The 27734-nt window shown below is 34.4% G+C and overlaps 1 protein-coding gene and 1 long non-coding RNA gene across 5 annotated transcripts in view; both read right to left on the minus strand.

The window, feature by feature from the left end:
• Positions 1-23595, minus strand: part of LOC105147867 (actin nucleation-promoting factor WAS) — a 36319-nt gene extending 12724 nt beyond the window's left edge. The window contains exons 1-5 of one of the 4 annotated variants that reach the window (XM_011059180.2): positions 23465-23595; positions 23100-23263; positions 20740-21020; positions 19573-19854; positions 18586-18868 (exon numbers count right to left, since the gene is read on the minus strand). In XM_011059180.2, the coding sequence (XP_011057482.1) occupies positions 18586-18868; positions 19573-19854; positions 20740-21020; positions 23100-23195 (942 nt within the window). In that variant the 5' untranslated portion in view covers positions 23196-23263; positions 23465-23595. Of the gene's footprint in view, positions 1-18585; positions 18869-19572; positions 19855-20739; positions 21021-23065 lie in introns of all 4 variants that reach the window. The other 3 variants (XM_011059182.2, XM_011059181.2, XM_087405247.1) reach the window with 3 other exon arrangements.
• A 1137-nt stretch (positions 23596-24732) lies between these two features.
• LOC147910742 (uncharacterized) lies at positions 24733-27004 on the minus strand. The gene is made up of 2 exons (XR_015545284.1): positions 26130-27004; positions 24733-24982 (listed from the first exon to the last, which is right to left on the minus strand). It is a non-coding gene; the product is annotated as an uncharacterized LOC147910742 (long non-coding RNA).
• Between the last annotated feature and the right edge of the window lie 730 nt (positions 27005-27734).

A 27734-nucleotide genomic window follows, 5' to 3' on the forward strand; every position in this document is an offset into this window, starting at 1 on the left:
AGACCTCGAGTTTGGTCTCCTTCTTATTACTCCGTGATTAACATTATTACATGTCATACTATACAAACATATGCATATTATCAGTGAGTCTTCACCACGTGATCTGAAAATATCATGTAATATTTTCAGATACATTCCAAAATGTTCTCTCCGAGGCAAATTTTACTCGAAATATACAGGTGTCTCAGAAATAAGGTAGGAGCCGCATTGGGGGCGTAGAATTGATCAAGGGGAACAAAAAAATCTCATATCATTTTGAGATATTCGCTGTAGTTTTCGAATTAAAAAAGAAAACGTATAAGCCAATGTACGGTCACCGCCGCCACTGTCGAGTAAAATGGTATCAGATTTTTTGATTCCCCTTGATCCATCCTACGTCCCCAATGCGGTTCTTACCTTATTTTTAAGACACTCTGAATACGTAATGTATATGTACTTATATTATATTGAGTAAAATTTTCCTCAAAGAGAATAAGGAATTTTTGTAATACTCTGTATCCAGATACAATGTACGCAAAATCACATTATTTAGGTTGTGTTCCAAAATTTATTGCTAGTACTACAAAATTATAGTTTACGTCATGTATATACTATAGATTTTCAGTACTGGTAGTAAATTTTGGAACATAGCGCATGCGCAGTTCGATTTCCATTAAATAACGTAATTTTAATGTCCACCATATATGAATACACGATTGCAAAACTCTCTAATGTAATCCTAATTTTAGAGTGCGTTCAGATTCTCGCGAAGTCTCCACCCGAAGCTCCCCAGGTTTAGAAAAATCTAGAAAAACAGTCGGGCCATCGGCCCATGTTTTTGACCGATTGGAGCCAACGATTGGTTCATGTTAGCTTGCCCTCATTATGACAGCACAAATCACAATGTAAGGAAATGGTATGCTTATTAAAAAACTTGTAGGGCATGGCCAGATTCTTTTTCTAGAGACTCTACCCAGGTTATAATGCAAGTAATAATAATAATATAGGATATGTTTCACTACATTCGCAATACTTCATTTCATCCTTGTTTAATATTTGAGGATAGCAAGAATGAAATGATACTTGCGAATTACGAATGTTAGGGCACGTTCAGATTCTCATCCGGATGCTCCTCGGGTTTAAGTGGAACACACTTATGGTGTACTTGTAATTAGAACCAGTTTATACAACGCGCTGGTCTTAATTTCTATCATTTTACAACATATGCCCATATTCGTAGTCAGACCTTATACTTAAGACTTCTTTAAATTTATCTTTAAATGCTCAGTAGCCAATAAAATAATTCGTAGAACATCTGAAAATAAATTAAGGAAGCCTTAAATTTAAATATAAGGCCTGACTATGAATACGGACAACAGACAAAGCTTTTAAACTCTCATATATTTTTATGGTGCCGCCGTTGCATAACAGCTGGAAGTACAGAACTAATATTAAATATGGCTCGATATGGACGTTCATATTAGGGCTTCGAAGTATTCGGATATCTAGATATCCGAAATCGATTCCGATCCGAGAATTCAAAACCGTATTATTCGGGTAATCCGGATATCCGAATTATTCGGATCCGCGGATCTGAATTTGGCTCCGAATTTAGATCCATGTCCAGAAAGAAAGAAAACATCGATGTATTTAATGAATTTTAACGTAAGTTACCTTTTAAATAAAAACTGAATTTTGATTCACATATATTTGAAGAAAAATAAAATTAAAAAATATAAATATAGATTCACACAGAATTATACAAGCACTTAAAATCCAGCTAGACGTTTAAAGCATTTGTTTTTCACATACTACATGGACTGAAAAGTCCCGGAATTTTTAATAAAAACAAACGTTTTTTGGGTAAAGTTATATTTATTCCTTAATATAGTTGCCTTCGAGGGCGATACACTTGGTACAGCGATTTTCCAACATTTCGATGTCCTTTCTGTAGTACGAAACGTCCAGGCCTTCGAAATACGCCTCGGTTTCCGCGATGACTTCCTCATTCGATGTGAATCTCTTTCCCTGGAGCCACCGCTTGAGGTTTGAGAACAGATAATAGTCGCTGGGGGCCAAGTCTGGAGAATACGGTGGGTGAGCAACCAATTCGAATCGTAATTGGTCCAATTTGACCATCGCTTTCAAGAACATGTGTGACGGTGCGTTATCGTGATGGTACAGAACTTTTTTCTTCGCCATATGGGGCCGTTTTTTCTTTATTTCGTCGTTCAGTTTGTCCAATAACGCTGCATAATACTCTCCCGTAACTTGTTCTTCCCTTCTGCAGGTAATCGATGAAGATTATGCCATGCCAAAAAAATGGAAGCCATAACCTTTCCGGCCGAGTTGGTCTTTTGGCCGCTTTGGTCGACTTTCGTGGCTTTTCAGCCACTCTGCAGACTGCCTATTGGACTCAGGCGTATGGTAACGGACCCACGTCACAAAACGTCGAAAAAAGTCCGCTCGATTACGCTGCAACAACGCCAAACCGACCGTTGAATCATCAACGCGCTGCTGTTTTTGGTCGATGGTCAGCAAACGCGGCACCCATCGTGCCGATAGCTTTTTCATCTCCAAAACATCGTGCAAAATGTATCCCGCCCGTTCTTTTGAGATGCCCACGGCCTTAGTTAACTCGCGCAATTTCACTTTACGATCACTCAAAACGATTCGATGCACTTGCTTTGCGATTTCCGCATTCGTAGCCTCTTTTGGCCTTCCAGAACGAAGTGCGTCTTCGGTACGACCCATTTTAAATTCACTAAACCACCGATAAACTGTTGTTCTTGAAGGAGCAGATGTGGGTTAACATTTCTGCAACCATTTCAATGATTGTTCAGAAGTTTTTCCCATCAAAAAACAATGTTTGATCAAGATGCGATATTCCTGTTTTTCCATTTTTTTTACGAAGGCGAAAGTAACGCCACTTAAACGACTGTATCTTGTAAACGAACGAACGAAATGTCATGAAACTTCATACATAAACTAGTGACAGATGAACCTCTCGAAATGAGTCATGTTCATTTTCTAGTGGCGCCACCTATTGAAAAATCCCGGGACTTTTCAGCCCATGTAGTATACGTCCTATGAGATTTAATATTGTTTATAAATATAAATATTAAGAACAGATCTTTCAATCTTAAAATAGTATTATAATAACAAAGATGTGTAATATAAGACTAATAAAAGAAATATTTGTATTTTACTTTTATACTCAGATTAAATAAATGTATAATGACTTCAATATGCACTCAGTCCACATTAATGCATCCAATCGAATTCGCTATACGTTTGCTACGAATCCAAAACCGAATCTGAATTCGACTTTTACTATTCAGATCTACTATTCAGATTCGGATATCTTAGAAAATTCGAATCTCCGGATAACTCGAATTTGAAGCATCACATTAATTCGGATAAACGAATAGCTTTAATTCCGAATCAATCTTGAAGCCCTAGTATATACAGGTGTTGTATGAAGCGCGACGAGAAATGGCGTGCGAGAGCGTGGAGAGATACTGAGTGAGAAGGAAGCAGTAAAGGGTCCTTAATCATGGAGCCTTAAGTCATAGGAAACTGGCCAATTCTAAAGGGTCCTCTACATAGAAGTCATAGACGATCGTGGAGTCTTAAGTCGTAGGAAACCAATCATAATCAAATATAAGGAGAATATTCGATTAGAATTAGTCAGTTTCCTACGACTTAAGACCGTCTACGACTTCTATGTAGAGGATTTTTAATCGAGTATTCTTATATTTGATCTTCTTATAATTGATTGTGATTGGTTGGTTTCCTGTGATTTAAGACTCCACGACCGTCTATGTAGAGGACCCTTAAATCTATTTAGCTATCTTTTGTAACGAGCAAAGAAAAGTCAATGATACAAATATACGATAGACTCATAACCGGATAATTAGTGTGTATTATTAGTGATACTCACGCCTTCCTTGTTATGCCGTCGGACGTAATACAACAAGATGTCCCGAAATTTTTTACTAAGTGTTAAGAGCCATCGACATATAGAATGGATTCAGTGAATCGCCAATGGCAGTAATGGAGATAGAAACACGAGTAGAATAGAGTCCTTAGAAAAATAGAGTCTGGGTATCGAGCATGTAATTTTCCCCTAGGACGGAATCGTGAAAAGTGAAAACTTTCACGAGAACCGGGCAATCATAACTTTCAAACTGCGGAACATGAAATTTTTCGCATGAACTTGTTAGCCATAAAATTTATGAGCGGAAAGGTGAAAATATAGGGAAATGGTCTAGTTTCCACCGAAAGTTTAAACCGAATCAGAATATAAGAACCAACCAACTAGTCGAGTATTCCCCTGTCACAGTCGAACGACAGGAGAATGCTCGACTATAGTTAGTTGGTTCTTACATTCTGATCCGATTTAAACTCTCGGTGGAAACTAGGCCTATGATGCAGTAATCCAGTAATACCTATATCTTATATGTGTTATATGAACTACTTTAGTTCATATAACACATAAGTTTGAGCGGCATTTGATATTGAAAAATAAAAACAATGTTAAAATTTTAAGGAGTTCTAGTGCAGAGTGTCAGAATTAATACTTACTATTTTGATTTATTATATGAACACGATTTAATCTTATTCAAACTCTTAAATCAAACGGATTTTCAAGTTATGAATACATATAATATTTATATATTGGGAGTGTGCATTAATTTTAAGAGATTTTTTGGTAAAAATAAATTTATTATGAAAAAATGATTACAAATTGATCAAAATATTGTCCATCGCTTTTTTTCATCGCATCTTTTTGGTAATAGGTGGATTTCACCTCGAAAGAACGACACATCTTTTGAGGTAATCCACGAATCGACTCATTTTTTGGTATTTTCATAAAAATGGAAGCGCTGTTCAGACAGGCCATGAGTCATCGATCGAAATAGGTGGTAATCGAAAGGAGCAATATCTAGAGAATACGGCGGGTGATAGGACATCCTAGTTAAGCGCTTCTAACGTTTTCTTGACCGGTTTCGCATGTGGCTGAGCGTTGTCGTGCTGGAAAATCACTTTGTCATGTCTTTTCGCGTAATCTGACTGTTTTTGCTTTACTGCTCAGCTCAATTGCATCAATTGTTGTTGGTAACGTTCCTCAGTGATGGTTTCGTTGGAGCAGCTCATAATACACTACACCCAGATGATCCCACCAAATGCAGAGCATGAGCTTGGCGCCATGAATATTCGGCTTTGCTGTCGATGTTGATGGTTCGCCTGGCCTGCACCGTGATTTTTTGCGCTTCGGATTTTCATAGCGTATCCATTTTTCATTACCCGTCACGGTACGATGCAAAAAATTTTTTCTTCTATTATATGTCTTTGAAGCAACAATTCACAGGTTATTTTGCGCCTTTTGACATCCTTCGGTTTCAACTCGTACGGCACATAATTTCCTTGCTTTTGAATCATTCCAATGGCCTTCAAATGTTTGGAAATCGTTGATCGATCAACATTTAATGATTTTGCAAGTTCTTCTTGCGTTTGATTCGGGTCTTGATCGACCTCGAGTAAAGCTTCCACTTCCTCATTTTCAAACTTTTTCGGCTGGCCTGAACGTTTCTTGTTTTCCATGTCAAAATTACCTTTTTTTATAGCGTCAAAACTAGTACTCACATGTTGAAATCGATGGAGTATAATCACCAAGCTTCCGACAGCATTCGTTGACTTTCAGCAGCACTTTTCTTCAAAAGGAAGCAAAAAGCAAAGCTTCCCGCAAATTACGTTTTGTTGCCACAAAATTCGACATATTCAATACTCAGAAAAATAATGTTGTTTACACTTCGGCAAAATGACATATACTGAAAACTATAGCCACATGATGGTGCTTTGAACATGAAGGTAACAACAATATGGTTCGATGTGATAATACTAGTTACGCCATCTCTTGAAAATTTAATGCAAACTCCCAATATTATACATAAAGGCAAATGGAATATTATTACTGTAGTTTATTAGCGATCATTTGATATCATTTAATACATGTATAAATAAAATATTATCTAAATTCCGGTAATTGTGTATATAAACATAATGTATCGTAAAAATTAAATACATCTTTATTTACATGTGACATGTTTAGTGATTTTATTTTTCACAAATCCTTCATACATGATCGCTCGAACAAGTTCACGCGAATCTGAATGAGCGGAATTATGAAAAATCAAACTTTTCGCTCGAAATTATATGATCGCTGCCCTGGCCTCAAAATGTCAGATAAAAGTAATAAGGATATGTCCTTAGTGCTTACCCTTTCGTATTTAGGAATTAGTTTTGTGACGAGACTAAACGGAAATGTTTGTCTTGTCTCTAGCTTGGATGTCATTGCGTCATCCCTAATTTTTGTTAAGCTTGTCGAACTTTTTTGTTTTGATTTCACATTTCGTTTTTATCGTCATACCAATTTTATTTATACCGGCTCTTCTTTATGATCGCTCAATATATTACACCGATTTAATTATTGTATTATTAGGATATTATTTTTATTATTACTATTTAATTATTGTATTATTGGGATATTATTTTATTTATTATTATTTGTGTATTAAGTGTACAACTTTGCTTCCGCCGAAATTCGAGGCTTTATTGTAAAAAACTGGTTATATATTTATGATATATTTATGATGAAAGTATTATCCATCGCTGGCCACTATTTTCTCCCATCTTTCGGGCAGTGTATGAATCCCGCGTCGAAAAAATTGATCATCTTTTGAGGCGATTCACGAATCAATCCAATTTTTTACTTCTTCATAAAATCGGAAGTGCTGGTCAGCCAGGCCGTGTGCCAATGATCGAAACAAGTGATAGTCAGAGGGAGCAACGTCTGGAGAATACGACGGGTGGGGTAGGACTTTCCATTTCAACGTTTCCAAGTATGTCTTGACTTTCGCAACATGGGATCGAGCATTGTTATACTGCAAAATCACTTTATCGTGTCTCTCGTTGTATTGAGGCCGTTTGTCTTTTAATGCTTGGCTCAAACGCATCAATTGTATTCGATACTAATCGCCTGTGATTGTTTCAGTCAGTTTTAACAGCTCATAATACACTATGCCGAGCTAGTCCTACCAAATACAGAGCATGACCTTGGAGCTGTGAATATTCGGTTTGGCCGACGTGGAAGCATGGCCGGGAACTCCCCATGATTTTCTACGCTTGGGGTTATCATAATGAACCCATTTTTCGTTCCCAGTCACAATGCGATGTAGAAATCCCTTCGGTCTTTGCCTTTCAAGCAACTGTTCACAAGCAAACAACGCCGTTCAACATCTCTCGGCTTCAACTCGTACGGTTTCCTACCCAATTTCCTTGCTTCTGAATCATTCCCATGACTTTGAGGCGTTTTGAAATGGCTTGTTGAGTCACTCCCAATGATCGTGCCAATTCTTCTTAATTTTGACACGAGTCTTGATCAAGTAATGCCTCCAATTCTACATCTTCGAAAACCTTCTCTCTTCCACCGCTATGCCGGTCTTCGACGTCAAAATCACCGTTCTTGAAGCGTTGAAACCACTCACGACACGTTCTTTCATTAATAGCGGCCTTACCATAAGTATAATATTTAAGAACATTCGATGAGCCTCAGCCGCAGATTTCTTCATATTGAAGCAGAAAATTAAAACCTCCCGCAAATGATGAGAATTTGGCTCGTAAACTGACATTTTCGAGAATAACTTTATGAAGCAGACACAAATCGACTAATGTTTCTATGGAGTTATGTTGTGACAGATGCCCAAGTTTATTGTATGACGTCTATGATCTATTTATTTCGACCACCAATTATCGCTAAAGTCATCTATAGGAAAACGGCGGAAGCAAAGTTGTACACCTAATATTATTATATTATTTAATTATTGCGTTATTTGTTATTATTTGCGATAATTTTATGATCTGTCATCGGCGCCCTTCCTTTACGAAGGTGTATGCGGAACATATTTGATACTGGCCGTATTGTTAGAAATTTTATTTCAAACTGTGTTTTCACTTGAAATTTTATATTTTTATTAAACATTATATTTCTTCATGATTATATTATTTCTTTACAATTATAACATTTTCTTATGATTATGGGTGCTTTCTAGCAAGGACACAGTGTAACACAGTGAAGCAACAGTCATTACATTGTTGTTGCTTGCCTACGTTGAAACAAGGATGAAACAATTTACTGTGTCACAATGTCTGATTGTGTCTGATTTGCTGGAAAGCATCCTACAATATAAAATCAATAAAGAATATTTTGCGTTATTTCATGTCTACAAGTTTTTTAATAAGCGTGCCATTTCCTTACATCGTGATTCGTGCTGCCATAGTGAGGGCAAGCTAACATGAACCAATCGAAAACATGGGCCGATGGTCAGACTCTGTTTTTCTAGGGACTATAGAGTAGAGTGAGAGAAATAAGTGGATGAACGTTTTTCTTCTGTTTACTAAAGTCTGATTGGTTGCTGTTGATCCAGTTGAGCAGTACTTGCTAACGTATCAGGCTTTGGTAAACAGAAAAAAAAAGTTATCCATTCAGAGAGAATCAAGGGAGAGTGATGCGGATAGTGTTTCTTTTCTGTGATTGGTTCTGTCATTTATAGCTCAACTTCTACAAATGTGCATGTGTGTATATGTACATACACACAATACTAGCGTGGTACAATATTAGTGTGTGTGTAACACCGTATATTCCACCGTATTCCATCACGCTTCTACTACCATATATCTCGTACTCACTCCAATAAACGGCGGCTCCATTCTCCCTTGATTATTTTTGCATCCATTTATCTGCCTCTTACTCGTGTTTCTACCTTCACCACTGCCATCGGTGATTCATTCTATATGGATAGAGCGAACTAAATTGACAAGGAGAATACCAGGTGACAGTGTTGAGGATTTTGATGTGCTTTTTACAGGCTGTTGTTTTCTTGAACGAAAAATGAACGATTGTCACGTCAGCGGTACTTATAAAACTTGTCCAGGAATGTCCCTGGCCAAATTACAAATTTTTCCTTACTTCAATAACCGACGGGGCACTAGAACTGCAGGGACCGCCCCTGACATCTTCTCCCCACCTCACGCGCCCTACCAGCATGGAGGGGCACCTTTTTCCTGAAAGCGTTCGGGTTCTAAAAACGGGACTTGCTCTCTCTCGCGAGCAGCGAGTGTTTTAAGGAGTTAGTTCAAAACCTCCCGGGGTCAGGTCTGGTCGAAGAGAAACGGTCTCTTCCAGAGTATCGTGATTTCTAGTTTAATTTCTAAATTCTACTCGCGTGAGCAATCCAATCTAATCATAGGTACATCTTATTTAACCTTCCTAGTTAACCGCATCTAATTATTAGTTATAACATAAGTCTGGATATGTGTGTAGCAACTGCAGAAGTTATAAAATACACTAATTACTTTTGAGCAATTATAAGTACGTATATATAATAATATTTGACGAAACCTCTCCTTTTACAATAAACGCCGCCGCGCGTATACGTTTATCATTTAACTTGGAGATCGCGTGTGTGAACGAGCGGAATCAGCGCCGGCTAATCATCGAGCCTACAAGGAGCCTGACCAACCGGAGTCCAGACTGAGCCGCGTGTCCCGCACGGACCGAACCACCAGCAAGATTCATGAAGGGATTATCGTAGGTTTCTTCTTAACCGAAAGGACGCGCAACTCTCGATTTGTTACCCGCCATTGGTCCTCGGTTTGTCCAGGTATCAATTACCAACGGTTGGACCTTGGGACGTAACACGATACATATCCAGCCGTTTCAGCTATTGGCTTCTAGTTTCGAAAAAATCGATTTTTTATATAATTATTGTGATAATTTGAAAAACGTACTGTATCAGTTTATATCTTGTTTTGAGAGCGACAAAGATGTTCTTTTTTCATGTCCAGACCAATAATCGCATTTTCACTCTTATTAGCATATGCGATTTCATAAACATTTTTTATCGTTTCCCATATTGGTAAATTTTATTGAAATATTTCTTCAGTTCGGAGAATAGCTGCGCGCGCGAGTCAAATGCTTACTGAAGTGAGCAACATTTTGACTAGCGCGCGGTCTATTTGCTGCGTTCAGCAATCATTATCCAAGATTCAAAATCATCCACCCAAGTGTAATTTTATCTTTAACATTCGGTGAAATAAAATGAAATTTATAAAGATATTGATATTTTCCAATACAGCTCGTTTTTCAAATTATTACAATAATTATTTAAAAAATCGATTTCTTCAAAACTATGGGCCGATAAGTAAAACGGCCTGACACATATCGTTTCTTTTTCGCTCAATAATAGCCTGTAAAAAGCGCATCAAAATCTCCGACACTGTCGACCTGGGTCCCCCTTGTGAGTCGAAAAGTCCTCTACCATTTTGCAATTTTCGCAATAGTTAACAAGATTACTAAACATTAATTACTAAAAATTGTCGAATATTGATTTTCAATATTTTTCTCAATTACTATCAACTTAACAGAAAAACTGCAAAAGACAAAAATTATTTATTTTTCTGAGTTCTTACAGAACTCTAAGAATTTTTTCAGAATTTTTTATTGACTTTTTAGTACTGCATTTTCTTATACAGGGTGAGGCATTTAAAACGGACCAAAATATGTCCCCCTTGAAACCATGCAATCTTTGTTTGACATTTTTCCTTCTATTGTTAAAAGCAAACGAGTTATGTAGATGATCTATTTTAAATGCCTCACCCTGTATATTGGTAACTATTTTTACCAACATGAGAAAATACGATATTATAAAAAATTCTGAAAAAATTCTCATAACTTTATATGAAAAGAAAATAAACAATTTTTGTCTCTCGCTTTTTCTGTAAAGTTGATAGTATTGTATTTCAGTAAAAAATTATTGAAAACCAATATTCAGCGATTTTTAGTAATTAATATCTTGTTAACTATTGCGAAAATTAAAAATGGTAGAGAACTTTTCGACTTAATTTAGTCCGCTCTATCTACACAAGAGCGCTTGGCAAAAAAATTTCGAGGCATCCTGTATATATATATATATATGTGTACATTTTACATTGAGACATTTTCCGTGAAGCGGACTCTCCCTCCTGTCAGAACAGTTTTGAAAAAAATGAGGTCTGCGACGGCTCAAATTAAAGCTTGTGACAACTACTTTTAAAAGCTTGGCTTTTTTCTGAATTCAAAATGGCGTATTCAAGATGGCGGCCGATTTCACAGTAGCCTTAGAAAATTCGATTAATTCGCCAACCATTTACTCAGCAATGCATTACGGTGGAAAATAAAATGGCTCAATGGGCACAACTTGATCCTATGAGCTGTTTCCGAGCTATAAATCTTGAAAGGTCCAGTAATAATATAAAATTGGACCTTTCAAGGCTTACAACACGGAACGGCTCATAGAAGCAAGTTGTGCTCATTGAGACATTTGTTCAGAATGAAGAGAACTACAACATATTCAAAAATTAGCCACATCTACAGAAAGACATTTTCCCATAAGATTGATGCGGGGTCATTTAACTTTGAAAATGGAGTCAAGATCAAATCTACACTTACCTGGTGGTTACTCTACCCAAACGTGATAACTTCAGATCGGATCGTTTTCCACCGTAATGCATTGCTGAGTAGGTTGGCAAATTAATTGAATTTTGTTAAGACTATTGTGAAATCGACCGCCATCTTGGATACGCCATTTTGAATTCAGAAAAAAGCCAGACGGTTTTTGAAAGTAGTTATCACAAGCTTTAATTTGAGTTATCGCAAACCTCATTTTTTTCAAAACTGTTCTGGGCAGGGGAGAGAGAGAGTCCGCTTCACGGAGAATGCCCCACATATATACGTATATATCTAAAAAAAAAAATATATATATATATATATATATATACAGTGATGGCAAAAAGTCCCGGAACGCTCAAATATTTCGAAAACCATCGGTATTTAAAAAAAACGCTGAAACACGTGAAACGATTTTTCAAAAAAATCTATCTTTTGAGGTGGGTTAAGACCCCCCACCCCTAAGGGGGCACGTGGGGCACGAGGGGGGTCGAAAATCTTAAATGGCAACATAGGTCGAGTGGGGGCTCATTTGAAAGGTCTTCTCAAGACGAATCCAAAACACTCCGCATAGAGGGCGCTGCGTTCACTTTTGGCGGGAAAATGCAATTTTGAAAATTTTTTAGTCAGAAACATTAAAAAAGTTTAGTGTTTCGATAATCACCGGAACACGTGAAACGATTTTTCAAAAAATCTATCTTGATGGTGTAGTAAAATCTTATAATGGTAATATGGGTCGGAACTACTGCCGGCATCAGCATTACGCGAGATGTACCACGTGGAGGTTGCACGATCAGATTTACATCTCTTCGGGGTGCTTGATTTAAGTGAGTCCCCTTGCCTCTCACTTTGCGTGCAATAATTAATGCAACAAATGCTCAAATTGATATCCATTAACCTCTTGACAGTGTGCTAATCGATTGTACGTACTCTCCCTTACGTTTTGAAGCATTTCTGGCGTAATTAAATTCGACACTTCAACAATTCGAGCCTTTAATTCGTCAAGATTCGCTGGTTTTGTTTCGTAGACCTTGCTTTTTAGATAACCCCAGTAAAAGAAATCTAGTGGCGTTAAATCTGGAGATCTTGGTGGCCATTCAATTTGACCTCTTCTACCAATCCATTTATTAATAAATGTTTGATTTAGAAAATTACGCGTTGTCGTGGCATAATGAGCTGGTGCACCATCCTGCTGAAACCAAACATTTTCAAATGCATCTCCTGTTATGTTTTGTAGACATGGTACGATTTGAGCAGTCAAAAGGCGAACGTAGTTTTCTGAATTAATGTTTCCATCAATAAAGAATGGCCCTATGATACGATCACCCAATATTCCAGCCCAAACGTTTACTTTTTGAGGATTCTGAGTATGAGAATCTCTCATCCAACGCGGATTGCTATCTGAGCAATATCTACAATTTTGTCGGTTTACAGATCCGTTTAATTCAAAAGTAGCCTCGTCGAAAAAACAAACCCAATATAAAAACTGACGATTATTCTGAACACGCGTTATCATTTCATCGCAATACTCAACTCTCCTGTCATAATCATCTTCTGATAATTCCTGCACGAGTTTTATTTTATACCGATGATAATGATGTTTTCTTAAGATATTTGTCACAGATTTTCGACTAATGTCGCATTCCTGCGCAATTTTAAACGGAGGTTTATTTGGATTTTCAATAACACTCTGAAGAACTTCTAATGCTGTATCGTCGTTGCTAGCAGTTTTTGGTCTTCCAAATCGGGGTCTTCAACAGAACCTGTTCTTTCAAATTGCGAAACTGTGCGATAAACAGTAGACTTAGAAATTGGATAGTGCTCCGGATAGATGTTATTAAACAAATTTGCGACTGCTTCGTAAGATCGAATTTGGTCACCAAAACCGCGCATTCTAAGGATTGTAATTCGGTCGGTAATACTTAGTGGCATTTTTAAATAAATGCAAAATTATTATAAAATAATGATTTTACAATTTGAATTAAAAATAAAGTACAATTTGTAAGTAGTTTGTGTCAATACCTATAGTGTCGGAACAAAACCAGCTTTTACTATTCTTGGTAAACCAAGAAACTTATAGGTCGCGAAAGTCATTTTCACTTGCGAGAACCGTTTTTCATATAACAGATACGATTACAATCTGCGAAAAATGATTGTAATGTTTTCAATGCTTAGTGTTTTGGATTTTACTACACCATCAAGATAGATTTTTTGAAAAATCATTTCACGTGTTTCGGTGATTATCGAAACACTAAACTTTTTTAATATTTCTGACTAAAAAATTTTCAAAATTGCATTTTCCCGCCAAAAGTGAACGCAGCGCTCTATGCGGAGTGTTTTGGATTCATCTTGAGAAGACCTTTCAAATGAGCCCCCACTCGACCTATATTGCCATTTAAGATTTTCGACCCCCCTCGTGCCCCACGTGCCCCCTTAGGGGTGGGGGATCTTAACCCTCCTCAAAAGATAGATTTTTTGAAAAATCGTTTCATGTGTTTCAGCGTTTTTTTTAAATACCGATGGTTTTCGAAATATTTGACCGTTCCGGGGCTTTTTGCCATCACTGTATATATACAGGAGTAAATTCCTGCAGTTTTTGGCAAAACACTTTTGTGTATATAGAGCGGACTAAACTGACATGAGTCGAAAAATCCTCTACCATTTTGCAATTTTCGAAATAATTAATGAGATATTAATTTATGAAAATAATCAAATTTGTTCGATCAACCGCCAATGCAAGTGGAGGGCGAGGTAAGACCATAGTGGAAAGAATGACATGGTGTGTGCAGTTGGACAATGTTTTTTTTTATCTCTGCCTTCTCTGAACTGTTCATAAGGAGAAACTGAAATGCTAAACATGGAACGGTATTCATAGTTCGTTTTTATTTAAAACTGTTTTAAATAATATCCTAAGATGCTAATATAGTCCTCGGATTGACTTATGACAGTTATGACATCTAAGTACAATCTTATAAATATATATAATTGCCCTACGTTCCGCGTTTCACAGTTGATAGTCCTTGCACCTTATGAACAGTTCATAAATGGAGAGGGCAAAGATTTAAAAAGAGACACTGTCCAACTGCACACACCATATAATCCTTCCATGAATAAAAGATATTTCAATACGATTTTAATATCAATTAAAATGATATACTCTGTATATATATATAAATGTAATAGTGTAACATATATATATATGTTCGAGGTCTGATAAAAAAATAAGCGAACTTTTTGAATTAATACTTGGCAATGGAGCGTCCTAACGTGTGATGTGCAGCACTACAATCGTTATAATCTTCCGAGTAACTGATGTTTTTTAAAATTGTTTACGTCTCGTTTAGTTTCAGAGTTATTGCTACTTGAGTGCAACGTCTTTTAGTGTTCGTGGCGATTTTCGCTTCGAACTGAATTTGTATTTTGGAAACAAGAAAAAGTCGCAGGGAGCAAGGTCTGGGGAGACTGGGGGAGGACAGTCATCTGATTTTTGCACAAAACTTACGAATTGACAAGACTGAGAGGACAGGCGCATTGTCATGGTGAAGGAACCATGAGTTGTTTCGCCACAATTGTAGTTTCTTTTTGTGAATTTTTTCCTGCAATCTTTTCAAAACGCCATCGTAGTACTAACGGTTGTTTGAATTTAAGGCAAAAATTGTAAAAATTCATTTCGAGGCAAAAATTGCCACGAACACTAAAACACGTTGCACTCAAATAGCAATAATTCTGAAACTAAATGAGAATAAACAATTTTAAAAAAGCCAGTTACTCAGAAGAAATCATTATAATGATTGTAATATTGCAAACCGCACGTCGCTAGAACGCTTCATTGTCGAGTAATTCAAAAAGTTCGTTTATTTTTTTTATCAGATCTCGTACACACACACATGCGTGCGCGCACACACATATATATATATATATATATATATACACATATATATATTATATATACATTTCAGAAATAATTGGCCAAACTTTAAGCATATTCCACTCATTGTCAGGATGAAAAAAAGTCATATGAACATAGATTTGGAAACGCTTCTTTTCTAAGTTATAAATATTTTTTTATTTTATACTTATACCTATATTTTATATTTATATCTATATTTTATTTTATACTTGTATCTATTTTATATTTTATATTTATATCTATATTTTCATTACAGAAATTGCTGGAAATGATTTCCTTCATATTATCGCTGCGTGTGTAAAAATACGAAATGCTCCGAGAATTTTTGAACGAAATTTAAATCGATATGAAGCATGCATTGATGCAGAAGGCAATCATTTGCAGCAATTTCTGTAATAAAAATAAAAATATAAATATAAATATAAAATAAAAAATAGATACAAGTATAAAATAAAATGTAGATATAAGTATGAAATAAAATACAGGTATAAGTATAAAATAAAAAAATGCTTATAACTTGAAAAAAAAGCTTTTCGGACCCATTGTTTGTTTATATGACTTTTTTCACCTTTACAATGAGTGGAATATGTTCTTAAAGTTTGACCAACTATTTCTGAAACATCTTGTATATATAGGGCATTCCATGCTAAATCGGCTTTCGTCACCGACCTCTGTTGATTATTTTACTGATTTTTTTTAAATATACGAGGGAAATAGCAAGTCAATAAGTTCTTAGAAAATCTGTCAGAGGGCACGCAGTGTCATGTCACATTATTTTTTGACAAATAGCATCTTTCAGCTGATTATTGTCAAATTTTGAGCGGAATTTATCGCGTGGTTTCATTTCTGTAGACGATTAAAACGAACAACCTTTGTATTTTTTGTAAAATGAAAAAAACTGAGTTTCGTGCAGTGATCAAACATCTACACATGAAAGAAATCAAGAAAGCCAAGATAATGCACATCTGCACCAGTGTTTGTGACTGGATACAATTGGGTGAATGAATTTAAACGTGATCGTACATCCACATGTGATGCATCTCGTTCGGGACGTCCAATTGAGACTGCTACGCCAGAAATCATCGATAAAGTCCACGATATTGTTTTGACTGATCGACGAATGAAAGTGCGCGAGCTTGTTGAGGCCACAGGCATATCACATGGCACAATAATTTCAATTTTGCACGAATAATTGGGTATGAAAAAGCTATCGACAAGATGGGTTTGCTCACTGTGGATCTCACTGTGGATAAGCGCGACTGTATGACGATTTCAAAACAATGTTTGGAGATGTTTCAACGTAATCCAGATGAATTTCTGCGTCGATTCATTACTGTGGACGAAATATGGATCCATTACTTCACACCCGAGACGAAGGAACAGTCAAAATAATGGACTTCACCGAGTGAATCAGCTCCGAAGAAGGCGAAGACGGCCGGAAAGGTGATGAGCCACAGTTTTTTGGGATGCACGCGGTATAATTCATATCGATTACCTTCCGTCGAAGCAAAATGGCGCTCAATGGTGATTACTACGCAGCTTTATTGGACGTTTCAACATTTTAAAGAAAAAACGTCCCTATTTGGCGAAGAAGAAAGTGCTCTTCCATGACAATGCACGGATTCACACGTACCCGGAACCGATGGTCAAATTCAACGAATTCCGCTACGAATTGCTTCCCCATCCAGCATATTCGCCAGATTTAGCCCTCTATGATTATTTCCTGTTTCCAAACCTGAAAAAATGGTTCGGAGGAAAGATTCATCACCAGAGAGCAGCTCATCACCGAAACAGAGACTTATTTTGAAGGGTTGGACAAATCTATTCGGACGGCTTAAAAAAGTTGGAGAATCGTTGGATCAAATGTATCAAGCTGAAAGGAGACTATGTTGAGAAATAAAAATGTATCGATCAAAAAAATGTGTTTTACTATGTTTTTCTAAAAACTTATTTACTTGCCCTCGTACTACAATATATTTCTCAAATTAAAATATGTATTCAGTTATTTTTTTTATTTTTATCTCCATTAGTTTCCTAGAAAAAATTTTTTAAATATTTTCAATTTATTTTATTTCGTAAATGTTTAATTATACATAACTCCTGTTTACAGTATTGAAAAACAAAAACTAATCACATCAAATTGTTCGTCTTGAAATTCTGTATTAGAAAAAAATATGAAAAAAATTAAAATTTTTGTTTCTACTCGAGAAATTTGATTGAAGTAAACAAAATCGGTTTTCGTCAAGATTGATATTTTTTTATAAAAAAATTCTCTAATATTCTTAGTAGAAATACAAAAAACTTAAGCCGTATTTGATTATAATCAAAATTTTTATTCCATTTTTTTTTAATTTTTCAAAATATTAACTCTATTATTTAATAGATTTTTAATCTGTTGACGAGTTACACAAATCAAATGCCTCAATTTGACGATAAAAAAGCTTATTAGAAAATAAAATGAGTTGGTCATTTTTCCACATTAATCGAGCTATATTTCTTAAGGCGTATATCGTAGAGCTAAATAAATTATTGCATCGTGTTCAGCGACAAAAAAAAACATACAGTGCTACATTTAAAATCTGGATTAAATCATTTTTGCATGAAATCAAACATGTATTAAGGAAAATCAAAATTTTAAGAATCATTCACTAAGGACCTTTAAATCTTAATATTTATTAATAAAAATTTAGAGGTGTTCTTTTGGCATGAAATGGAAGCTTTTGAGCTGAAGTCGATTAAAAAAATTTTTTTTTTCTTGTCAGTCTAGTGTATGTATGTGTATATATTAGTATATATACCGCGTTTATTGACAGAACCAGAATCTTGGGCTCGACAAAGTCAAATGACCTTAACGTGTACGACAATAACTACTTTCAATAGAAAAAGCAGCTTCGCAATTGTAGTAAAATTCTTGAATATAATTAGTTTATACATTTAGATCCAATAAGGAACTAAGAGCATATAAAAGAAATATTAAAGAATTTTAGAACAATTGCAAAGCTACCTTTTCTACTAAATACAGCCAATAACGCATGCAGTACTAAATAATGCTTGAGTTTCTCAACTTGATCGCAACCTATACGAATTGTAATCTCTCCGTGAGAAGGCGGTTATAGTTAATATACAAATGTCTATGGATCAAACTCACAGGTATTGTTCGTGCTGGAATAGGTGGAGGATATTCCTGCCTCTCTGGTAGTGCTGGAGGTTGATTACTATTTTTTGCATTGATCAATGGCCGAATATCTTCCTGCACTGCACTCATACCTCCATTTCTTTCAATGAAATCATAAATAAACTTCCGAGTGCCTTTATCTTGAAGTTCATATTCCGAAACACCAGCATTATTAAAAAATTGTTGTAATTGTAAATCTACAGAATCTAATTCCAGACCTTTATTATTTACATCCCATCCTAAATGTGCCACATGTCTGTAAACAAATGTATGTTTACACACACACACACACACACACACACACACATATATATATTATATATATATATATATATATATATATATATATATAATTATTATATATAATTAATGGACATATTATATACCAGCTTGATCAAAAAGTTTCCGGAAGAGACCACCAGGTGATGCTCTGAGTCAGCTGATTTGAGTTCTTTTTTTTTGGCTAGGTTGCCACATCTATCATTGACATTTCCATCAAATTTTATCGCCATAACTTGACATTTGTAAAAATTACGCCGTCTTGAGTACATCTACCTCTGCGCGTGTTTTCGATTTTTTACAGTTTTAAAAATGGAGTTGAATTTGCAACAACGAGTTTGCAACAACGAATACCATCCAACAGCCATCGAATTCACCCGATATGGCTCCCTGCGATTTTTTTCTGTTCGATCGAGTCAAAAAACCTGCGGGGAACGCGTTTTAACAGCCGAAAGGAGGTAATGGAAAAATCGAAGACGGCTCTGATGGCTATACCAATAATAGAGTTCCAGAAATGTTTCGAGAGTTGGATCAAGCGCTGGCATAAGTGCGTTGCAGTCGCTGGAAAGTACTTTGAAGGGGACAATATCACTTTTGATGAATAAACTTGTATTTTGAATTTTCTGAATGAATTCCGGAAACTTTTTGATCAAACTAGTATAATAAAATTTTAATCTGTACCTAAAATTAGAAGGTAGACTAATATCATCCTTAGTTAATTTACGCTTTAAATCTTGTTCGCTCTTTTTCTTTTTATTTTTGTACATCGAACTGCTAGAAGCACTTCTATTGACACCAACTGTAGCAAGTGCACCATTTGACAAATTACCCGATGAACCTGATGTAACAGTAAAAGGTGATATGCTACTTTGATTCTTCCAAGTAATATTACCTTGCATTTCTTTTGCTTTTCTTTCTTGTCTTCTTTGACGTTTAGCATTTAATTTTCCAAGAAGTATATTTCTATTTAAAAAATTAAAATATCAAGAGATCAAAAATTATTTCTATACATCATTCCTTATCATGTGTATTTTTTAATCAATGTAATTTACTTATAAAACTTTTGTTCATTCTTATTCAGTTTATCAAAATCTTGTAAACAAATTTCCTGAGAATTCCTGAATTCTGTAAGTATTTTGCTTAAAATTCTAAATAAAATTAGAGCACGCACACACGCATGCACGCACGCACGCACACACGCACGCACGCGGAAATAAAAAGGGTAGACGGAAGAATGATCTGAGACACTCTGTATATTATAACACTCTGTATAAATTAGTAGAAAATAAGGATTCTGTGAAACTATAATTTATAATTCTGTTTATAAAATATCTATAATTTTCTATAACTGAAATCGTGAAACCTATAAGCTAATATAGAAAAAGCTATTTATAATATCAGTAAATTGTTCTGCTGAGTATTGTTTTTTAATGTCACCTAATTTTCATTATAAAAATTTGCGAGACACACGAGAATGTACACGGATGTGTACATATATGTCATACTTATTATTAATTAATTGTTAACATTTTGCATGACCAAAGAAAATTGATAAAAAAAATTATTATTACTATATTTGTATATTGAATTAAACTGATAATTGTATTTATCTATTTACATATAAATATTACTAAACACGAAGAGCCATTTTGACCAAAAATGGTTTTCTTCTCTTTTTGTCATCACAAAAGCAATGTTTTCAGAAAAAAACAGAATTTAAATTTTTTAATAAAATTCTAAAAATACTCTGAATATTAATAAAATTCTACCAATAAAATCCCAAATCTTCAATGGTAAAAAAGAAATCCATGGGAATTCCAATATTTTAAATATTGTATATTAATGTACCTTAATGTAATAGCTTCGGTTTCACTTGCAAAATTAAATGCAGCCATACAATCCTCTGCCTCAAATGTATGAAAATATGACATTGGTGCTTTATAATCCATTGAATTGTAGATTTCATGTTCCCATATCATTATCTTCCTTTGCAAACAATATAATCGCAAAAAGAAACTGCGTCTTGGATTATCTCTTATTAGAGTAATAATACCTGTATTCTTTTTAACCCAATCCTTATGTAAGGGAGCTTCAGTCAAATATAATTGTATAACACCAGCTGCTAAACACTAAAACAGCAATATAAATAAGCGATATAAAAAATAAGTGTATAGATAACATATTTTATTTTTATTTTAAAAAATATAAAAATTTCTATAATTAAAATTATTTTATAATTAGTCCTGATAAAAAAATGTTAATTAATTCTGTAATATACTTATACAAATAAAATAATTTATATACAAGTTATAATTATTTCTTTGGTAACATTTTATTTTAATATTTCAACATATTTTATAATTGTATTAGTATACTTTTGCTACCTATATAAATTTACGCAAACAAAATGAGCACACAATTTAATTTATAAATAATAATAATATAAATATTCTTTCGAACGAGACCATACATATGAATACATCGTATACGAGAAAGAACGAATTAATTCAGTCAAAATTAGATGTTTCGAATATATAATACAATTAAATAAATTTATTTCAGATATGATTGCGAGCCGATAACTTTTGGATTCAACATAGTCTGTGAAACATTATTAATTCCCTTAAATTCCTCCTAATTTAATTTAGAAAACTATAAAAATTATTGAGAAAAATATTATCTCAGCCAGGGTTCATCAGAGATAATAATTTTCACAATAATTTCTATAATTTATTTAAATTTAATTTAGGGGAAATTTAAGGAGATTAGTAATGTTTCAGACTGTATTAAATCCGAAAATTATTGGCTCGCAATCATATTTAAAATAAATTTATTTAATTGTATTATATATTTAAAACATCTAACTTTGACTGAATTGATGGCGTTCTCTCTCATATGATATAAATAATATAATTGGGTGTAAATACGAAATTACAAACGTTCAGATATATTTACAAACTTTAAAAAATAATGAATATTATATATTACAAATCGTAATTTTATTAATAATCATAACTAAAAAAAAAATAAAATTTTTTAAATATCATATTTTCTTTAATTTCATTTTTGATACCTAGCTGAATAATTATAACTATATGTATTTTTGTAAATATATGGCTATGCATCTTTTCAGTTTTTCATTGTTATTAAGAGTTATTAATAAAAATTAAATATAATTACTAAAGATATAATTAAATAAGTTGTCAAATGTTATTCAAGACAAACATAAAAAGTAATGAAAAAGATAAAAGGACCCGGCCATTTTATGGAAATTGATAAAACTGTCTAAATTTTTGATATATAGCTTTCAGCATCCAGTATAAATATCTTTATGGGCACAATCCACAAAAATCAACTCTCTTTGTCTGCTATTAGTAAATGTATAATTTGTAAATGTCGTTAGGTCTATTTATTAACCTTTACTTTGCAATTGCTCCAAAAAAATTCTTACTCTCAGCATGATCAAGAACTGATGTGCCATTAAACTGACTCCTTTTGTGTGTATGTAGTATGTGTGTTTGTGTGTGACAAGATCCCTTAACTCATACTCTATTTGTAGCATCTTTCACTTTGAAATAAAAAAGTGAATGGATATTTTGTCGTTCTCATAATGAGAGTATAATGAGAGAATTATTTCGGAGTAATCACAGACAATATGGTTTGCTGTTAGACTTATTTATTGGCTTTTACTTTATCAACTGATAGGGAGCAAAAAATTTACTTCTGAGAGTTGTCCCATGAAAACATTTGTTTGGGATGTCGCAACGAAAGCTATAACATATCAAAATTTTATACAATTTTGTCAAAACTCAATTTCCAAGATTAGCAGGATTCTTTGAAGGAAAAATTAAAAATAAACTATTTGTCAATTGAACCAATGTTGAATTAGTAGATCAATGGATATGTTTTATTTTATGCATGATGCATCATTCTATCATTGACTGCGTTCAGCAGAACATTTATTTTGCAACTGTTGAAAGTTTTCTTTGCATTGATTGTATTATACTTTTAGATCTAAAATAATGATTCTATCTCAGCAAATAATCATAAAATGATTGCAAAACTGTTGTGTTCTGCTAAACGCAGCCATACATTGCTTAACATTTGATGAACAAAAAAAAAATATTTCATGTAAATCATATGTAAAACAAATCACACTTAATGAGATATTCACATTAAAATTGATAATTATGCGAAAAAGTTGTAACCTGGCATCGATTTCCTATTAACTGGAAGACATGTTCATTTTCTTCCGGTTTCAGGAGTATTGTACCTCTATGCATATCCGTATTGTCCGACTTCATGTTATCGTCGCTCAAGATTAAGATCGTCACGGAGCCAAATATTCGATCTAAGGTTTCTCTTTTCGTATCTAAAACGTTTCCTTTATTATCGTTATAATAAGTTAATGTACATTGATCTATCGCCCATTCGCGTAATCGCACATAGAGATGATCGTCTCGGAAAAAAAAAAAAAGAATTTCAAAAATATATATATATCATTCCTAAACTAGAAATAACTTTCAATAAAAAACCGCTCCTTAAGTCTTTGATATTCTGCGACAACAAATACCCTCGGATAAATATACGAATCCAACAGGAAAAAACTCTCAAGTTATTAATGACACTTCCCATCTGTTTCTATCATGGTGGAATTAATAAAGGTGCATTTACAAACACACATCAAGTAGCGGAAGCAGCAACCAATCAGTGGGCTGTACGGATAGCGGCACAGTACAGCGGGGAACACAGACTATAACGTCCGCCGATAAAATAAATGCGAACGTACTTCTATTTAACTTTAAGAGATCGCACCACACATAAAATTTCTAAGGTAGTTCACTCCGGTGAACATAACATTATGTTGCAATATAAAGTTGCTATAATAAATGAAATATTGCCATGATTATGAAAATATATAACTAATTAATGTAACATAATATCTATAATAGTACAATAGTTATACTTCTATTTATTTTCATTTTCTTTTCTCCAATTCGAAGCTATAATTAACAATAATGTATTCTTTAACGCATTGCACAACAATACTAAAATAATTTCCAAATATTGAATGCCAATTTAATGTTATGAATTGCTCACAGAAATGTATATATATTTATACAATACTCTTTTTTTATATGTTGTATAATAATAGATTTCTATAATCTTGAGAAATCTAAGTTAATAAATACAATAATTACCTATTAGTAGTAATAAAATAATCAAATATATTTATTAAATCTTTTTCTCTCTTAGCGAGTCAACGTAGACGACACAAAGGAGTATCGCGCGCTCTTAAGGGAGGTAATTCCTTCCCTGAAGGAATTCGTAATATAAACTAATCGCAAGCATTGGCTTATAGAAGTCCCTTTCGAAAATCAAAATTTAGAATCTCTCAAACTTTATGGAAATAAATTCCACTTTCATTACTGCAGTTGCGACAACAATTGGAGAAATTTATCACAGTTATTCTTAATTATAATTATTCTTATATACATATATATTATATATTATATATTATATATTTCCCGTTTAAATACTTTAAATTATATATCTCCTGTTTAAATACAATACTTTATACACGTAGTTTAATTCGTATAATTTAACTCTAATGTTTTAGCTTACTACAGTTTAACCTGTATAACATCTAAATATATTATTATTGTAATAAACAACAAAACTATGTCCAGCGGTGAATTGAGCGTTCATAGAGAAGTACACGTATTTTTTCATGTTCGAATTTAATTTAAATATAAACTTGGGAACTGGAACTTTAATCTACCGCTTTACAAGGTGTGTAAAAAAGAAGGAAATTAGAAGGACAAAAATCAAAATCTAAAGTTGCAGAATAATTATTTTATTGTTCAAATAAAAGAATAGACGCTCGATTGATTGTCGCAGTATCTTCTTTGTCTTATCCGAGATTCGAAGATGATAACTCATCGCGAAGCACAGTTTTAGAGTAGTCATCACGTTAAGACGTCTTATTTCACTGTCTCAGACGCAGATCTAACACAGAATCTTATTCTATCTTGTACGCTGTTTCTTACGTTGATCAACTTCAATCCTATAATTATAGTTTATCGCAGATCTGAAAGATAATTAGTTATTATTATTATTACGCATATTCAAGGTTTAAATATATATTTATATAATATATTGGATCATCTAAAAAGTATCCGCGGTTTTTTGTCACTAGATGTGTGATGATGGTCATATATTTAGTGACAAAGTAGTTGTAAGTTGATGGTCAACACCATCTAGTGACAAAAAACCGCAGATATTTTTTAGATGACCCAATATATTGGGAGTACAAATGAGTTTCCGTCGTTTGACAAAAGATAGCGCTACTAGCAAGCTATGTGTAGGGAACTACGTTATCAATATCTCACTAGCGCAGTGAGTGTAGAAAGCCTAGGGATTTTGTAGGTTGCGAGTTGCCTACAAGCAGCGTTAGAGAAAAAATGAGACTTTAGATAGATTATGGCGCTCATCCTGTACGGTCATATTCATTTGAGCTCGAGTAATAAAGATTCATCGTTACCAATTACAAGAAAAGTGTCGATCATTATCTCTTATATCACATCACACGACAAGCGTGGGCTTGTCTAGAGAATCTGACTTATCAATTGAATCACTCATTCCCACATGTGGGAATAAATGACTAATAATCTTTATTACACGAGCACAAATTAATACGACCGTACAGGATGAACGCCTTAATCGATCTCTTGTTATAATTTTTCTTTTATTATTTTTACGCTGCTAGGCAACTCGCTACCTACAAAATCCTTAAGCTTCTACACTCGCTGCACTAGTGAGGTGTTAAGAATCCCCCACATATGGTTAAAATTGTCTGATGTAAAACGTTATATCGTAAGGTTGGACATCTATCAACAACATAACCTTGAAATACTAGCGATTTTGTATCAACATCATATATTTTTTTTGTGCAGAAATGTCGAGTTTTGAGCCGAATAAGCGTCATTTGCGGGAACTTTTGATTTACTTCTTTAATTTGAAAAAATCTGCAGCTGAGGCTCATCGATTGCTTGTAGAAGCATATGATGAGGCTGCCTTAAGTGAGATAAGTGTCGTGAGTGGTTTCAAAAGAAGAACGGTGAATTTGACATCGAAGACAAAGAACGTAGCGGAAGGCCGAAAATGTACGAAGACGCGGAATTGGAAGCATTATTGGATGAAGATTCGTGCCAAACGCAAAAAAAACTTGCACTTACATTAAGAGTGACTCAACAAGCAATTTCACATCGTTTGAAATCATTGGGAATGATTCAAAAGCAAGGGAATTGGGTTCCATATGAACTGAAGCCGAGAAACGTTGAACGCCGATTTTCCATATGTGAAATGCTGCTTGTCAGGTATAAACGAAAGGGTTTTTTGTATCGTATAGTCACTGGTGATGAAAAATGAATCCACTACGATAACCCAAAGAAGAGGAAATCATGGGGATCACTGACCATGCTTCAACATCGACAGGCTGAATATTCATGGAAAAAAACTCATGTTGTGTATTTGGTGGGATCAGCTTAGTGTCGTGTATTATAAGTTGCTCAAATCGAACGAAACCGTTACTGGGGCTCTCTATCGAACACAATTAAAGAGATTGAGACGAGCACTCAAGGAAAAACGCGCCCACTACTACTCCAGGCATGACAAAATTATTCTCCTGCATGATAATGCTCGACCACATGTTGCGGCGCCGGTCAAAACCTACATAGAAATTCAAGGAGGGAACTCTTGGGAAGTTCTACCCCACCCGTATTCACCAGACATTACCCCTTCCAATTACCATCTATTGAGTCATCTAAAAAGTATCCGCGATTTTTTGTCACTAGATGTGTGTTGATGGTCATATATCTAGTGACAAAGTACCGCGGATACTTTTTAGATGACCCAATATTTCGATCGATGATGCATGGCCTGTCTGAGCAGCATTTCACATCACATGAAGATACCAAAAATTGGATCGATAATTGGATAGCCTTAAAAGATGAAGCGTTCTTCCAACGCGGTATCCGTATGCTACCAGAAAGATGGGAAAAAGTAGTGGCTAGCGATGGACAATATTTTCAATAAAACATTATGTACCATTCTTTCATAATAAATAATTAATTTTTGATAAAAAATGGCGGAAACTTATTTGTACTCCCAATATATTGTATATATAGTATATATATATAGGAGAATATATATATATATATATATATATATATATATATATATATACAGGGTGTTCAAAAAGTCCCGGACCGGGTGAATAACTTGAAAAAAAAAATTTTTTGAAAAAACGCCGAAACACGTGAAACGATTTTTCAAAAAATCTATCTTTTGAGAGGGGTTGCGACCCCCCGCCCCCAATGGGGCACGTGGGGTACGAGGGGGGGTCGAAAATCTTAAATAGCAACATAGATCAAGTGGGGGCTCATTTGAAAGGTCTTTCGAGACGAATCTAAAACACTGCGCATAGAGGGCGCTGCGATCATTTTCGGCGGAGTTATTTGATTTTTAAGGTGAGAGGAGCCATGTTATCTTAAATGTAGGAAAAATCCACGACGTTGAAGGAAAAAGAAAATAACCACAAAAACAGCGATAAAGACGCTTGATTTCAAAATTACAGAAATGAACTATGACAAAACAGCTTTATCAGGGAAGAAAGTTACATAAAGTGTAAAATAATAATGACTCAATGATTTGAACTTTTGACTTCAAGTGTCTTTATCGGCATTCAAAAACGCGACTATTGATGTACATGTGTGACAACAAATACGGTGTGTTTCATGTGCAAAAAGTCCTGCGTAGTGTTTTGGATTCGTCTCGAAAAG

Source organism: Acromyrmex echinatior, chromosome 1 (assembly GCF_024713525.1).
Source record: "Acromyrmex echinatior isolate Ae372 chromosome 1, ASM2471352v2, whole genome shotgun sequence".
NCBI lineage: Eukaryota > Metazoa > Arthropoda > Insecta > Hymenoptera > Formicidae > Acromyrmex > Acromyrmex echinatior.